The 16,801-nt window shown below is 39.3% G+C and overlaps 1 protein-coding gene across 19 annotated transcripts in view; it reads left to right on the top strand.

Moving 5' to 3' along the window:
- Nucleotides 1-16,801, top strand: part of MACF1 (microtubule actin crosslinking factor 1) — a 402,996-nt gene that overhangs the window by 259,762 nt on the left and 126,433 nt on the right. For all 19 annotated transcript variants that reach the window (XM_089676708.1, XM_089676721.1, XM_089676720.1 and 16 more), the window contains 4 exons: nucleotides 2,998-3,115; nucleotides 9,940-10,002; nucleotides 10,096-10,331; nucleotides 14,791-14,920. In XM_089676708.1, the coding sequence (XP_089532834.1) occupies nucleotides 2,998-3,115; nucleotides 9,940-10,002; nucleotides 10,096-10,331; nucleotides 14,791-14,920 (547 nt within the window). The remainder of the gene's footprint in view (nucleotides 1-2,997; nucleotides 3,116-9,939; nucleotides 10,003-10,095; nucleotides 10,332-14,790; nucleotides 14,921-16,801) is intronic.

The raw sequence follows: 16,801 nt of genomic DNA, 5'->3' as shown, positions 1-16,801 counted from the left end.
CCTTCTCGTTTGACATCAGTGTCTGACCTCACATATGCGCTTCTGGAAGAATGGTCAAACATTCCCAAGGACATATAAATATAAATGCAGCGCTAAACGTGGCAGTAATAAAATAAGAATCAATAAGAATACTAATAATACTGATATTAATAATGTCGGCGCTGTAGAGCACTAAAAGGTGTTAAAATGCAGATAGTTAACCTTGCGCTCACATGCAATCCTATTATATACATTCCCATAGACATTCTCTTAAACATTGGGTTCAGCCTTCCCAAAAAAGTTGAAGCTGTTATAGCTGCAAAGGCTGGGACAACTCAATATTGAACCCTACGGACTAAGACTGGGATGCCATTATAGTTCACGTGAGTGTAAAGGCAGGCGGCCCAATACCTTTGGCAATATAGTGTACTTCCTGACTATATACTGTCTGTCTGTTTTAGTATTACTACCTTTTATAAAGATATTAATCCTTTGTACAGTGCTGTGAAAAAGTATTTGCCCCTTCTTGATTTTTTTTTCTATATTTGTCATACTTATAGCGGAGCTCCACCCAAAAGGGGCAGTTCCGCTTTAAGCCTTTGTCCCCCACTCCCCATTAAGGATTGGCACCTTTGGGGAGTGGGGGGGAGAGCGGGTACCGGAATTTGACAGATTCCCACTTCTGCTGAGATTGCATAGGTGATCGGAAGCAGAAGTTGTCCTCCCTCCCTAAGTAGTCTTCTTGGACACGTGACAGGTCCCAGAAGACTACGGGCCATTCACAAAGTGCATCGCCTCTCGCGCAGTGGGCACCCGGCTGTGAATCCGCTAGCTGTTACAGCCGGGTGCCCACACTGAAGATGCCGACGCCAGGGAGAGAAGACTGCCGGTGAAACCAGCCATGGCGAGGACACCTCTGGACTGAGGGACAGCTAAGTGGCTGTATTTTAAAAGTCAGCAGCTACAGTTTTTACAGGTGGAACTCCGCTTTAAATGATTCAGATCATCAAACAGATTGTAATATTACATAAAGATAACCCGAGTAAATACAAAATGCATATATTAAATGAGGATTTAATTCACTAACCACTTGAGCTCCAAGCCATTTCTGGCACTTTTTGTGTACATGTAACAATCAATATTTTTTCGCTAAAAAATTAGTATGAACCCCCAAACATTATATATTAAAGCAGAGGCCCTAGGGAATAAATTGGTGGGTTTTGCAATTTTTTTGTGTCACACAGTATTTGTGCAGCAGTTTGCAAATGCAATTTTTTGGGGAAAAAATATACACTTTTTTTGAATTTTAATGCAAAAAAACAAAATACATAACCAATTTTTTGTAAAATATAAAAGACATTACGCCAAGTAATCCGATACCTAACATGTCATGCTTTAAAATTGTGCACGCTCATGCAATGGTGACAAACAATGTAAATTGTACTATCTGTAGGTGACACTTCAAAAGCCTTTACAAAGGAGGTCTAGTGCTAGAATTACTGCCCAGTATCTGATGTTCACGGTGATACCTCACATGTGTGGAACGATCGCTGTTTGCGTGTGCGTGCAGGACCAATTTGTGCGTTTGCCTATGCACGGAGGGGACAGGGGCACTTTAATTTTTGTTTTACATTTTTTTGTTGCTTTAAAAAAATTTCTTTTGAACACTTTTATTGCTGTCACACGGAATGTAAATATACCTTGTGGCAGCAATAGGCACATGACAGGTACACTGTATGAAGGAATTCTTGAATTCTTCAGATCGCAGCACAGTGTGTTGCTTTTTGAGATCTTTTAGCATGCTTTAACTTGCTTTTTCACATATATGGCCAGGCAGGTTTGGGTGGCTTTTTTCCCTTAATAAATTAAATAATCTTTTAAAAACTGCATTTTATATTTGCTCGGGTTATCTTTGTGTAATATTAAAATTAGTTTGATATGAATCTTTTAAGTGTGACAAATATGCAAAAACAAAAAAAAGGGGGGGGGGTGGTGATATACAATAGAGCAGGCTTTGCATTTTTTTACTTCTCTCTTCTGTGCATTTATTCAGTTTAGACAGTCCGTGGGTTACAGACACAATAGTGTCTGTAGGTTTGTTCTTAAGTTGAATTTGTATGTAAGTTGAAACAGGTACACTTTTTAGATGAGGCTCCAGTGAAAAATAATATTTTTAGGTTTTTTTTGGATAGCTTAGGGAATGGTTAACACTCCTTTAATGTTTGTTTTGCTGTCTCTGCGTCTGTTCAGAAAATTTCATCTCACTTTCTGTCCCTGAAACAATTGGATTTTGAAACTTTTGGGTTGTCATGGAAGCAAGGATTGGTCATAAACCTTCCTTTTTTCCATGTTAACTCTTACAGGAGTGAATTTTCCTTCCTTGGGTAGTTTTCCTCTTACTTGTTGTTTCTCCCGCTGTTCGTAAGTAGGAGTCGTTCATAACTTGGGAACTGCCTGTACCAGGCTTTCATAATCTAAATCATTTTAGCTGAGATTAAGTGAAGATCTCTGACCAACATTAACCTTTGGGGCTTGTTTACACCACGCACCCTGCATTGTGTGTAGTTCCGCGTTAATGTTTACATGGATTTGTAATGCACTTGCAGTGTGCTTTTACGGCATTCTTTCTTTTTTATGTTGAGGGGCGTTCATGTGTGTTCCAGTACATTTACATGCAAAAAGTGCAGCATACTGGACTTATTGTAACAACAAATGAAAGCACTGCAATGGTGTACTCTAGGCTCATTGAAATACAATAATTTTTTCTGCATATACTTTGGTACTTTAAAAAACGCTTTTGACTGATTCTAGTGTAAAGAAGTCCTTAATGGTATGCTGTAATGCTGGCCTAGTGTTTTTGCATAGTTTTAAAAGCTATGTATATCCAAGTTTAACTTTACTGTAAAAATATAAATCCGGAACATCAACTTGTAACAACTATTGTGCCACCTAATTGTTTTTTCCGCAAGTGCTTGTCTGTGTACTGAAGGTAATATATTGCCATTGTATAATCCACAGGACCTCTTGAAAGAGTGGAAAGTAAAAGGCCCACTTGTGGAGGGGATCACACAAAAGGGATCTGAACTTGAGAGCAAAATTATGGAGATCACTGCAGCAGAAAGCCAACTGCAGAGAGGTGAGGGTTGACTGAATTTTGTACGTCTTGTTTCATGGCACCCTTTTTATTTTTGGTGCAAATTTTTTGCTGTATTTAATTTCTCTGGTTCCTTTCAGCCACTTTGTCATGCTACCACTCATATCCCTTTTTCCTGTTATCTTCCTGATTTCACATTTGTTCCCATAATCCTCCTCTATTGCCTTACTTGCTGCTTCATTTATTAAAACTAAATTCCGGATCAACACCTCAGTATGCAGTTGTACTGCATATACATGAACTATCATTTTAACCACTTGAGCTCCAGAGGATTTACCCCCCTTAATGACCAGGCCTCTTTTTGCTACTCGGCGCTGCACTAATTCAACTGATAATTGCGCGGTCATGCAATGCTGCACCCAAACGAAATTTACGTCCTTTTTTTCACACAAATAGAGCTTTCTTTCGGTGTAATTTGATCACCTGTGCGCTTTTTATTTTTCACGCTATAAACAAAAAAAGGCCAAAAATTTTGAAGAAAAACAATATTTTTTTATTTTCAGCTATAAAAAATATATAGTAAACTCAAAGTTGGTTATTAATTTAGGCCAAAATGTATTCTGCTACATGTTTTTGGTAAAAAAAAATCCCAATAAGTGTATATTGATTGCCTTTTGTGGAAGTTATAGCGTCTACAAACTATGGTTTAAATACTGCAATTTATGCCATTTTTTCTGCTATACAGCGCTGCACTAGTTTAACGGACAATTGCGCGGTCATGCAATATGGTACATAAATGAAATTTACATCCTTTTATTCCCCACAAATTGAGCTTTCTTTCGGTGGTATTTGATCGCCTGTGCGGTTTTATTTTTTGCGCTATAAAAAAAAAGGCTGACAATTTTGAGGAAAAAAAAACATTATTTTGGACTTTTTGCTATAAAACATGTCCAGTAAAAAAAAATGCAAAAATCAAATTTAGTCATACATTACTGCCAAAATGTATTCTGCGACATGTCTTTGCTAAAAAAAACCCAATACGTGTAAATTAATTGGTTTACGTGACAGTTATAGCGTTTACAAATGGCGGGAAAGATACTGGGATTTTTAGGTATTTTTTATACTAATAATGCCGGCGATCAGCGAATTATGGCGGCGATCAGGAACTTATGGCAGCGACTTATGGCGGGACTGCGGTGGACATTTTGACATTGGGGGGTACTGACTTGGGGTCACTGACATCCCCAAAAACACTAATACAGTGATCAGTGCAAAAAAAAAAAAAAACTGACACTGTACTAATGGCAATGGGGAGGAAGGGGTTAACTTTATTTTGCAGGGAAGGGTTATAGGAGTGAGGGGAGTGTTTTACTAGGGGGCGGGGGTGTGTACTGGGCGGGACAAGGCTGATCGAGAAAGAGAAACTGTTCTTTCTTGATCAGCTCATCCTCGAGCTGACAGGGAAGTGACAGACAGCACAGCTACTGCAGCTGTGCTCTCTATCACTGTTTGCCGCCGATCGCCGGGACATAGCCACTAAGGAGCGGCTGTGACCCGGCGACTGACATCTGCGGCGCTGAACCGCGGGACAAATAGGGCGGCGGCGCGCCTCGCGCACGCCCCCATTTGTTTACAAAACACACATTTTAAAACGTGGTTTTGCCTGAGAGTGCCGCCCTGCCGCCGTATATGTACAGTGGCTGGGCGGCATGCGGTTAATCAAGCAGTCATGTTTCAGCCTCTGCAACACACTGGATAACACAGTAATATGCGCGTGTTTCCTAGGTCAGTTTGGCATTTTACTGTGTTGCAACACCAAATCCTGCCTGATCATTGGATAGCGTAGCAGCATCACCACATTTTATGATTCATTGTCCTATGAGGAGGTTGAAAATAAACAACAATATAAAGATGGGAAGGGATAAGTGGCTGAGCAGTGTAGCAGCGGTGTGTGAATCACAGGACAGAATGAACAGGATTACAAAGCTTGTGGCTGTTCAAACAGTTTGTTTATATGTGTTTCAGATTTTGTATTCAGTTTGGAGTTCTGATTCAACCACTACCTGACCAATCTATGTATATATACTTCATCGGGAACTGGCTGTGATAGCTCGATGATGATTGCACCTGCAACAATCATCCAGGTATCATTTTTTTCAGCCGGTGATGCACTTTTTAGTAAAAGTGATCCAGCAGCTAAACAGACACTCTATCACTTTTACATGCAGCAGAATATGTCCCCCCCTCATCCCACCACACGCAGCTGTTTCCAGGCTCTCATGTCCCACCAAGGGAGTCCAGGGCTGCTGCAAGCAGTCGCCCTGGTTGACCTTAGAGACAAAGGAGATTCCCTGATTGACTCTATGCTGTAGGAAACCAGAAGCGACAGGATTTCATAATTTTCGGATTCTGTCTTTTTTTTTTTACCAGCCATTACTGGCTAGTGAACCAGCCGGTCAAACCAATCTCAGTTTGATCAGCTGCTTTGGAGGGCAGAGGGGAGATCTAGGATCTAATGGACCCTAGATTTCTCCATAAAGTTTACCTATCTCATCTCTTGTGATATCAATAAAGCTGATTAAAAAATGTAAAGACATAGTATAAAAAAAATGTAAATAATCATAAAAAAAAAAAATTTAAGTTCCCCCATGCTCACACACAAATGTGAATACATATGTAAACTGAGATTATACCACACGTGAGGTATCGCCTTAATTCAAGCACCATACCTCCTGTTTAACTCCAAACTGGTAAGCTATAAAGGTTTTTAAAGTGTCGCCTATGGATCATTTAATGTACTGTAGTTTGACACCATTCCGTGGTTAAACGCAATTTTAATGTGTGACATAATAGGTATTTATTTACTCTGTGCAACCATTCTATTGGTCCTCCAAAATCCTTATGATTCACATTTTTCTACCTCTGCCATCACGGTTTTATTTGCCTTCTTTTGTACGCCATTCTTTCAAAGTATTATAAACTAGGAAATGTCCTGCTAAAATAAACTATCAATTATTTCTTTAGCTAAAATTACTATTGCTTCTATGAATATTGTGAGTATGCTGTTTTGGTAGTTAAGCTGCGGCTGCCTGTGTACATGCGCAGATCCCCCGCTTTACAATATCGAATATCATGTTGGTGTAGATTTCACTTATGGGACTTCTGTTTTCTTAAGCTACTTGTGTATTTGGACTGCAGATAATCTGCTTTCCTAATGGACAATATTGTAAATAAAATGATCTAAGAAATTAGAAATGGCGAGAGTGTACCCAGCTCTGTTAATAGACAGAATTACTAGGACCATATGGGGTGTTAAGTTGGAGGGGAAAAAGAAAGGATTTTGCTTGCTTCTCAGTTCTCCATATAGTGGCATAGAGTGCCACTATCTCTCCTGTATTTGTTTTAGAAGCATTATAAAACAAGCACACAGTAGCTTGAAAAAGCTCAGTACAGCATTATTTTTTACTGACATAAAATGTAGCCCATTAGTTACAATGTGCCTTTGCACACAGCTGCATAAATACGCACAGCGTACTCCTCAGTAAAACAAAAAAGGAAAATCTGCATCTTTGGTCAGGAATTTACGCTTCGTGCGCACGAATATGAGCATAAATATTAATGAATTTTCCCTGAGAATACAGTGCCTTGAAAAAGTATTCATACCTTTTTCCACATTTTGTCATGTTGCAACCCAAAACTTAAATTTATTTTATTGGGATTTTATGTAGTAGGCCAACACAAAGTGGCACATAATTGCGATGTGGGAGGAAAATGATAAATGGTTTGCAATATTTTAAACAAATATGTGAAAAGTGTGGTATGCATTTGTAGTCAGCCCCCCCGAGTCAATACTTTGTAGAACCACCTTTCGCTGCAATTACAGCTGCAAGTCTTTTTTGGGGATGTCTCTACCAGCTTTGTACATCTGGAGAGTGACATTTTTGCCCATTCTTCTTTGCAAATAAGCTCAAGCTCTGTTAGATTGGATGAGAACAGCAATTTTCAACTCTTGTCACAGATTCTCCAGTGGATTTAGGTCTGGACTTTGACTGAGCCATTCTAACACATGAATATGCTTTGATGTAAACCATTCCATTGTAGCTCTGGCTGTATGTTTAGGGTCGTTGTCCTTCTGGAAGGTGAACCTTTGCCCCAGTCTCAAGTCTTTTGCAGACTGGAGCAGGTTTTTCCCTAAGATTAACTTGTATTTGGCTCCATCCATCTTCAGATCAACTCTGACCAGCTTCCCTGTCCCTGCTGAAGAAAAGCATCCCCACAACATGATGCTGCTACCACCATGTTTCACAGTGGGGATGGTGTGTTTAGGGTGATGTTTAGTGTTAGTTTTCCGCCACACATAGCGTTTTGATTTTAGGCCAAAAAGTTCAATTTTAGTCTCATCTAACCAGAGCAACTTCTTCCACTTGTTTGCTGTGTCCCTCACATGGCTTCTCGCAAACTGCAAACGGGAGTGCACGACCAATAGTTCTCCTGTGGACAGATTTTCCCGCCTGAGGTGTGGATCTCTGCAGCTCCTCCAGAGTTACCATGTGCCTCTTGGCTCCTTCTCTGATTAATGCTCTCCTTGCTCGACCTGTCAGTTTATGTGGATAGCCATGTCTTGGTAGGTTTGCAGTTGTTCCATACTCTTTCCATTTTCGGATGATGGATTGAACAGTGCTCCGTCAGATGTTCAAAGCTTGGGATATTTTTTATAACCTAATCCTGCTTTAAACTTCTCCACAACTTTATCCCTGACCTGTCTGGTGTGTTCCTTGGCCTTCATCTTGCTGCTTGTTCACTAATGTTCTCTACCGAACCTCTAAGGGCTTCACAGAACAGCTGTATTTATACTGAGAGTCAATTACACACAGGTGGACTCTGTTTACTAATTAGGTGACTTCTGAAGGCAAATGGTTCCATTAGATTTTAGTTAGGTTTCAGAGTAAAGGGGGATGAACACAAATGCACGTCACACTTTTCACATATTTATATGTAAATAATTTTGAAAAACAGTTATTTTCCTTCCACTTCACAATTATATGCCACTTTGTGTTGGTCTATCACATAAAATCCCAGTAAAATTCATTTACGTTTTTGGTTGTAACATGACAAAATTGGGAAATTTCATTGGGTATGAATACTTTTTCAAGACACTGTATATTGTGCATGCAAATGCGGGAACGTGTAAATATACGCAAAACAAGCACCTGAAATTAAGTTTTAAAAAAATCAAATGCTCAAACATCAGTACTGTGTGCAAGAAGCCTTACAAAATCCTTTCCCAAGTGTTCACCTATTCCTTGGTAGGCTCACGTCTGACCTTTTAGATTAAATTGTGTTGTTGTTGTAGCTGTTTTTTTTATGTGTATGTAATACTATAGGCACAATTCAATAAGCTATAATGATAGTTCCTAAAGCAGTATTAAACCCAAAAGCAAGCATTTATTATATTGCAGCTTAGTTCTTAGATGTGATTGTATTAGTTTTCTTTTTTAGGCTTTCCTTTAATTTTCACCTGGTGAACCAGCAAGTAAGTCTGTTGTTTTTTCAGCAGAACAAGCTCTTTTGCAAATATGGCAGTTAGAGTTTTAAGACAAACTATTTACCACTGTCGGGGTTCCTACAATTATCAGCTTTTTTTCATGAAAAATCTTTATCCCAAAAGAAAAAATATGCTGTAACTACTTGTGTAACTGAAGCACAAGCTAAAGTTTGGCTTCAATTTGTCAGTCAGTGTAACTAAATCTGCTAGTTTATCTAACACTCCCCTTCCCCCGAGACTAAGAATGCTGCTGCCCAAAGGTGCCCCTGTGCTCCTTCATCCAGAGTGCGGGCACTCTAAAAGGAGATGTGTTACTCTCCAGATCACAAGGTAAAAATAAAGAGGGAAAAAAGCCTAAAAAAGAAAACGAATGCATCCACCACATCTAATGATTTGTAAGCTGCAATATATTACATTTTTGGTTTTGCTTTTAGTACCTCTTTAATGACCATTATACTGTAAGCCAGGGAGAGCTGGAAATAATTGTTATGGCAAGGAGCAAGACCCTTCTAACCCTCTTGTGTTGAACTGTATTGTCTTCTGTTATATTGTAATGCGCTGAGCAAACTGTTGGCACTATATAAATCCTGTATAATAATAATTATGGAAAATAACACCTGTGTTATAGCGTAGTGAATTGAGTCCTTTATCTGACCACCAGGCTGCAATTCAGGCAGATCTAGGATTCTGGTAACAAGATGTCAGAATCACTAGTCAGTATTAATGTTGGCTACAAAACAAGAAATGACCATCTAGTGTTATTTTACCCCAGAGTCTAGTATGGTATGGAACATCTGCTAGCAGTCAGTACATACTGTATATGTTTAGCATTTGAATGATATTATTTGTTGACATCCTATGGTTTCTCTTGCTTATATAGTTGTAGTGATGACTTACGTTAGTGGTGATTGGGAGAGTTCTGTTATTTGGCAGATTGCTAATCTTTCTACTTAAAATAGTTTCTCATTTTTTAAACTCTGATAGATCTACTCAGTCTGCCTACAGTATTTGATCCTGTGTATTGATGCTTTGTGTCCTGAGAATATTCATTTTAACTACATGTTTAGCTTTCCATAAGATATTGATAATAGGATTTGAATTGAGTATAGTGCATAGTGATGGAAGCGAGATGTTTGTTTCACATTGTGTTAAGTTTGCTGTGTGTCATTTTAGTTAATTAGAACCTTCTGAGAAGGGTTCATTGTTGAGATAATGCCATATTAAAAATACCAAGCTTTTGCAATGTCTGTTAATGATCTTTTTGTGTCTGTAATTTTAATGTGTTTGTGATGTGCCTGCTTTGCCTTCTTGTCCTGTTCAGGTTCTGTAATGATGACTTCAGTGAGCACTTTAGGGAATGTTAATGGATATCATACCTGCCAAGGTGAGTTTGTTTGTGTGCTACTGTGTCTTAAAATGTGTTCATGTACACTGCAAAAATATTTCTGCTTTCACGAAAAACGTCTCTTTCTGCTAGATTTGACTGGCATCCAGTGTGATGTCTCTGAGATCAGCCAAAAGTATGAACATCTAGGACTGATGCTGAGAAATCGAGAAGAACAGTTGTCCACTATGCTGGAAAAAATACAGAAAGTTCAACAAGAAACAAACCAGATGTTGAAGTGGTTAGAGTCCAAAGAACAAGTTATAACTGCAGTCAGTGTGTCTCCAAAGAAGTCTGAGATAGTTAGAGCCCAGGCTGAACAGAACAAGGTAAGAATACATGCACTCCTACTTTGGAGATAATGTAACAATTTTACCTCTCATTATTATTATTATACAGTATTTATATAGCACCAAAGGGTTTGCTCAGCGCTGTACAATAGCAAGGGGGACAGAACATGAAACGAGACAGTAACAATACAATACACGAGGGGTTCGAGGGCCCTGCTCTTTCGAGCTTACAATCTAGGAGGGAGGGGGAAGCGGAACAAGAGGAAATGGCTGTGGGGTATGGAGTGATGGGAGAAGTGGAGGAGATCAGTTTTTGGGTGAGGGTGAGGTAGGCTTCCCTGAAGAGATGGGTTTTCAGGGTGCGCCTGAAGGTGAGGGTAGGTGACAGTCTGATGGATTGGGGTAGGGAGTTCCAAAAGATGGGGGAAGTCCTGGAGAAGTCCTGCAATCGGGCGTGGGAGGAGGAGACCAGGAAGCTAGAGAGTAGGAGGTCCTGTGAGGAGCGGAGGGCACGGGTAGGGTGGTATTTGGGTATCAGGTCAGTTAGGTAGTTTGGGGCGGTGTTGTGAATGGCTTTGTAGGTCAGAGTTAGCAATTTGAATTTGATGTGCTGGGCAATCAGGAGCCAGTGAAGGAATTGGCAGAGGGGTGGCAGATGTGGAGCGGTTGGTGATGTGGATGAGTCTCGCCGCTGAGTTCAGGATCGACTGGAGTGGGGATAGTAAGTTTACTTGTCTCTAGTGGTCTGTGAGTTATGCTCACAATTCAGGAAAAATTATATTCGATTTTAATTTAGAGTCAACTTCAGACAAAATTTTACTTCTGGTTCTGTCTAGACAAAGGAAGATTTAGAGTCTGTTAGTTTTTTAATGTCTTTGTGTCCCTATTAGGACAGGAAGTGATGGGAAACCTTTCTAGCAGGTACAAAAACACTTTTTAGTATAATGGAGAAGGGTTACAATGTCTGAAAAGTTTTTTTTTTTTTTTTTTTTTTTTTATTGCTGTGAGTGCTTTTCTGCTCTAGTGACTACCATATTTCCCACTTCTTGCCTGGGTGTCACAGGAACAGGAAGTATGAGAAAATCTCTCCAGTGGTGGCACAGACAGAAATAAGGAAATGATTAGTTTGTCCCTTGCGCACCACACATAAAGTGGCTATGCATTTTATATTTCAATATTTTTATTGAAACTCTTTAAAAAGTAGTATACAGAAAAATAGAAAACATAGCCCACCTACATGGTGAGTTGTGGCAAACAATCAGATTCATGGATTATATAGCCACATAAGAATACATCAACCAATGATGTTTTTAAACAATAAAACACATCCCCAATAGGGTAGCAAATATTCCATCGGTCAGTAGGCATGAGCAGTATCATATAACCAACTAACAAAAAAGGAGACCAAAAAAAATAAACAAAAAGAGTCAAAGAAGAGGATAAAGAATAAAAAAAAAAAGGAGAGAAGAAAGAGGAAAGAAAAGAGGGCCAGCCATAGATCGAATAAATAATAGAGAGAAACCTAAATCATGGTTCCCATGTATACTCAAATTTAGAAGTATTATTGTTACCGATACTAGTAAGTTTATCATTAATCATAATTCAATTAAGTTTCTCTTTGACCGAGTCTAGCGGAATTGTTGACTGTCTCCAACATCTAGCTATAGTAATTCGTGCCGCCAACAAAAGATAAAGAATTAATTTAACTGATTTCTTAGGAATATCAGTGGGCAACAGATGAAATAAGGTTACTTCCGGTGACCTATGAATATTAATTCCCGTTACCTAATAACTGAAGTTAAATATTCAGAACCAAAATCTATTCACCACAGGACATTTCCACCATATGTGGAGCATAGTGCCCTCTTATCCGCAGTGTCGAAAACAACTGGGTGACACAGATGGGTACATTTTAGCAAGACGTGTAGGAACGAAGTACCAGTGAAGAAGTGTTTTATAATTAGATTCAATAAGAGTAGTATTAATTGAAATTTTAGAAAGAGCATTGGCTGTAGTCCGCCAAGTGTCCAGATCTAGAGAGCTGTTCAGATCCCTTTCCAACTGAATCATATAGGAAAGCTTAATAAGTGGATCTACAAGGGAAGCATTAATATTGGATAATCGACCTTTCACCATCCCAGTAGCCCCACAGAAGATCTCTAGAGGGGTGAGTATGCAAGATTCTACAAGTAATTTGAGTTTACTGGTGATCAAAGATATAATTTGATGGTATCGAAACAATTCACTGGAGGGCATCTGGCATTTTGTCCGAAAATATTGGAGAGAATGAGGACGAAGTCCATCCAAATAGTCCCCAATACGCAAAAACCCCTATTGATCCACCATTGAAACACAGATGGTGTTAGACCAGGAGTAAACTCAGGGTTATAAAAGACTGGAGCTAAAGGGGTATGTAGGGAAAAAAGAGGTTTGCGGGCCCGCCATCTATCCCAGACTATTAAAGAATAGGATAACGTAGGACAAAGGATAGGAGGACGCAACCGACTAGGGAGCCAATAGCATACGGACGGCAAGATAAGGCCTCAGTGCCAACCCACTGGGGAACATAACCTCTAGTGGTAGTACAAGAGAACTGTGCTATCTAAGCCACCTGAAAATAAGTCAGAAGATTAGGAAGTCCCAAACCGCCATGCTTTTTTAGGGAAAATGACTTGTTAACCCGAGGACGTTTTCCTTTCCATATAAATCTAGAGACTGCTGCTAGTAAAAGTTCCTGTTTGGGTACCATGATCGGCAAAGTCCGAAAGTAATATAATAGTCTCAGTAGAGAGGTCATCTTAACAGAATTAAGTAGCTATGCATTTTAAAGGGTGCTACCCTTTCACCTTAAGACACAGTATAGTCATAACAAAGAACGAGCAGACCCATACATTCAATAATGCAAATTGTATGTCAAAGCCACAGAAGCATTCCTGACAGATTTATAATGTATTTATATCACATAACACAAGACATGCAATATGTAACAATGTGGATAAATACACAAACAAGATTCTGTGTATACATACCAAAACTTTTGTGCCAAGAGAGCAAATGAGGGTGATTGTCACTGTCTTCTGGGCCCTGCTCAGGACAGGAGCCATTTAACAACGCCTTGCATTTTTCTCAATAAATACATGGCATTCTCTGATTGGACAATGCAGAGATTGAGACTTCCATGTCTTGTTTCTCCACTTAATATATTCAGAAAAACTCCTTGTGATTTTTGAGAAAAATGCAAGGTATTCTGTGAATGGCGCTTGTGTCAAGTAAACAAGAAATTCTGAAGGACCCTCTGCACACTGGTATATACCCTTTCAAGCAAACTATGCAACAAATAGGGATATTTGGTTCACACATATTGCAATATGTGTGAACCAAATATCCCTATTTGTTGCATAGTTTGCTTGAAAGGGTATATACCAGTGTGCAGAGGGTCCTTCAGAATTTCTAGAGTTAATGTGGTTACACCCCTTTAGCACCTGATGGATAAATGCATGCACTAGCTGTATGGATTTGAGCACAGGGATCTCTTGTTTGAAGAAAACAAGAAAGGCACGGGACGCAGAAGACAGCAGCAATCGCTGTAGTAATGATGACTACTACAATGATTCTTCTCTTCCACAGGAAATCCCATAGGTATGGCATATGCATACTTACTTACATTGGTCCACTATGGAATAAAATCCATACCTGCCCACAGTGCACGGGTTTACTGCTCAGTTGGTTCTAGGGGAGAGGATAGTGAAGATATATATACGCCTGAACTGCCGATCCTCCCCGCACAAGACTGGTCCCTTAAAAACACTTGAGTAGGATATATGGTTCCTTTGGTGAATGTGATTGGTGAATGATATTGTAGTATGTGGGTCAATGTTTGTTAAGCTAAACTAAAACTTGTTATGACAGCCCTTTTCCATAGAAGTTTGTTAAAAGTGGAATTAAAGCTAAACAATTTGAAATGGCTGACAGGTGTTTTGGTCTATTGGTCCCTGCCCATCAGCGTTAATGTACACTAAGCTGTGCATGCGCAGCACAGCTTACATCTATGGCACCCTACTGTGTCATGATGATGTGACTCCCATGCGCATGCACAGGAGTGATGTCATCATAGCCTGGCCACTCAAGCTGCTGAACAAACCAAACCCAGAAAGGAAGACTGGGAAAAGATGGAGGCACCCATGATCAGTGGGAGCTCTGTCAGATCAGCACTGGAGGACAATATTTGACAGGTAAGTTTGCAATAATATTCTAATATGTGGTGCATGTTTGCACATTATGTCTAACAGCTCATAGGAGCATTTTGTTTCTTTTTAAGTGGTTTTAATGTTCGAATTAAGACATTACAGTGAATATGAAATGAATTATTCAATTAAATACTCTGATGTTTTATCACCGCTGGAGAACAGTTGTAATTTGCAGCATTTTTAGTCATTATGCAGTGTAACTTTGCTGGCTTGCTGTCAGCTGGCTGATACATTTCTAATGTTTTTTTCAGGAGTTCATATCTGAACTAGAGCAGAGTTCTGAAAAAGTGAATAAGCTAAAGGCTGAGCTAAAAGATTTGCTAGAGAAGCATCCTAACTCTCCTGAGGCTGAGAACTGGAGGCAGATGCTGGAAAATCTTAGTAAGTATGCCTTTGATGATAGAAATATGGAAAACATATCTGAGTCTTTTATCAGTCCAAACACCTTTCCTGTGCAAAAAATGTTTCTTGGCGGTATAATAGAAACCGTTCTCTAACCTAAAATAACAGATGTCAAGATCTTAAAGTATATGTAAATCCTTACATTATATGGGCAGCACAGTGGCTAAATGGTTAGCACTTCCACCTGGCAGTACTAGGGTTGTTGGTTCGAATCCCAGTCACGGCACCTCCTGCCTGGAGTTTGCATGTTCTCCTTGTGCCTGCGTGGGTTTCCTCCAGGTACTCCGGTTTCCTCCTACACTCCAAAGACATGCTGGTAGGTTAATTGGATCCTGTCTAAATTGGCCCTTGTATATGAATGTGAGTTAGGGACCTTAGATTGTACACCCCTTGAGGGTTAGGGACTGATGTGAATGTACAATATATATGTAAAAGCGCTGCGTAAATTGATGGCGATATATAAGTTCCTGAAATAAATAATAAATTATAAAACAACCCATTCAGTTTAAAATAGAAATGAAAGGCAAACATTTGTTTATAGCTGTAAACAAAACATAATAAACACTTTTTCACTTTTTTTTCTTTTAATGATTACATTCCCTCTGTTCTCAGCTGCATAAGTGCTATGGGAGGAGAAACAGTGTTACACTGAGCTTTCCAGTGAAAGGCTGTGCGGGGGAGGGGGGGGGGGTTCTGATCATTGGAAGAGCACAGACTGAGTTTCCAGCACAGCCAGAGAACTGACCACGGTGTGTTCTCATGCCTAGATTAGTCAGTTTTTAATGCAAAAGCACAAGGACTGTCAGGACCACCATGGATTTCTCTCAAAGAAAGCAATACAAAGAAAACAAGATCTTTTTCATACAAGTATAGGGTACAGCAGGCACACATCAGGAATATAAAATGTTCGGTTTACATACTCTTTTAGTGTAGATAATCCATAGACGTTTATGGCCACCAAGTTAAACATTTGCTCTGGCTTTATTATATAGTATAAACAAAGCTGTCTGCAGGATTCTGCTAACCTTAAACTGAAGCTCCAGTTTCATTTGGGGTGCCAGCCTTCTATACTAGAATTTGTTTGCCTTTGTCTGGCCTGCTGAGCAGACTGTGCTGCTGTCTTGCCTCTCCCGCCAATTGCCAGCATGGGCTATGAACATTAGCAATTTCAAAATGAGCAGCACAAAGCAGATTCAGGCTGCTTTCGAGTGTTCTTTTTTAAGGAAAAAGTCCAAAGATTAGTGTGATACCATACTGTTTTCAACTGCATTTTAATTTTTGAAAAATATTTTACAAATACATAAATTCATTTAATTTATGTTGTATGTCATTTCTAATAACTTGGTTCCAAAAATTGAAGACCCTGAAAAGAATAAACGTGCACTTGACTATATAAACATGTGTTAAGGGAAGAAGAGGACATCCAAGGCCATGTTTTTAGTAACTTGTAATTGGTTGGTAGAGGAGTATATTGGAAGGTAACAGAGTCATGAGCCACACTCCAGTGTCATTAACATTGTCTTTATGCTGCTGTTTAATGTACATTTTATGGCATTAAGGCTGTGCCGCTGGAATGTGTTCAGTATCTCTTACCTTCATTCAAAATATGTTTTATTCTGGGTTTCATTTTTTCACACCTGTATGTAGAGTTTAGAAAAGTATAAATATTTTTGTATAGTGTGGCATTTGCACACAATGCCCGCTGGTTCTGTTTTAGAATGTTGTTTTAATGAGAAGTATGCAGTATATCTCTCCAATATAATTCCCAATGCTTTATTCCTTTTACAAATGCTGTAAGTACCAAAAAATACCTGTTGATCTGCCAGAAACCAAGTGTATGCCTAACTTTCTGTAGTGGGC

The sequence above is a fragment of the Staurois parvus genome, unplaced genomic scaffold, assembly GCF_062004578.1.
Source record: "Staurois parvus isolate SC_StPar_1 unplaced genomic scaffold, SC_StPar_1.0 ptg000172l, whole genome shotgun sequence".
Lineage (NCBI taxonomy): Eukaryota > Metazoa > Chordata > Amphibia > Anura > Ranidae > Staurois > Staurois parvus.
This window is presented reverse-complemented; position numbering and strand designations above follow the sequence as displayed.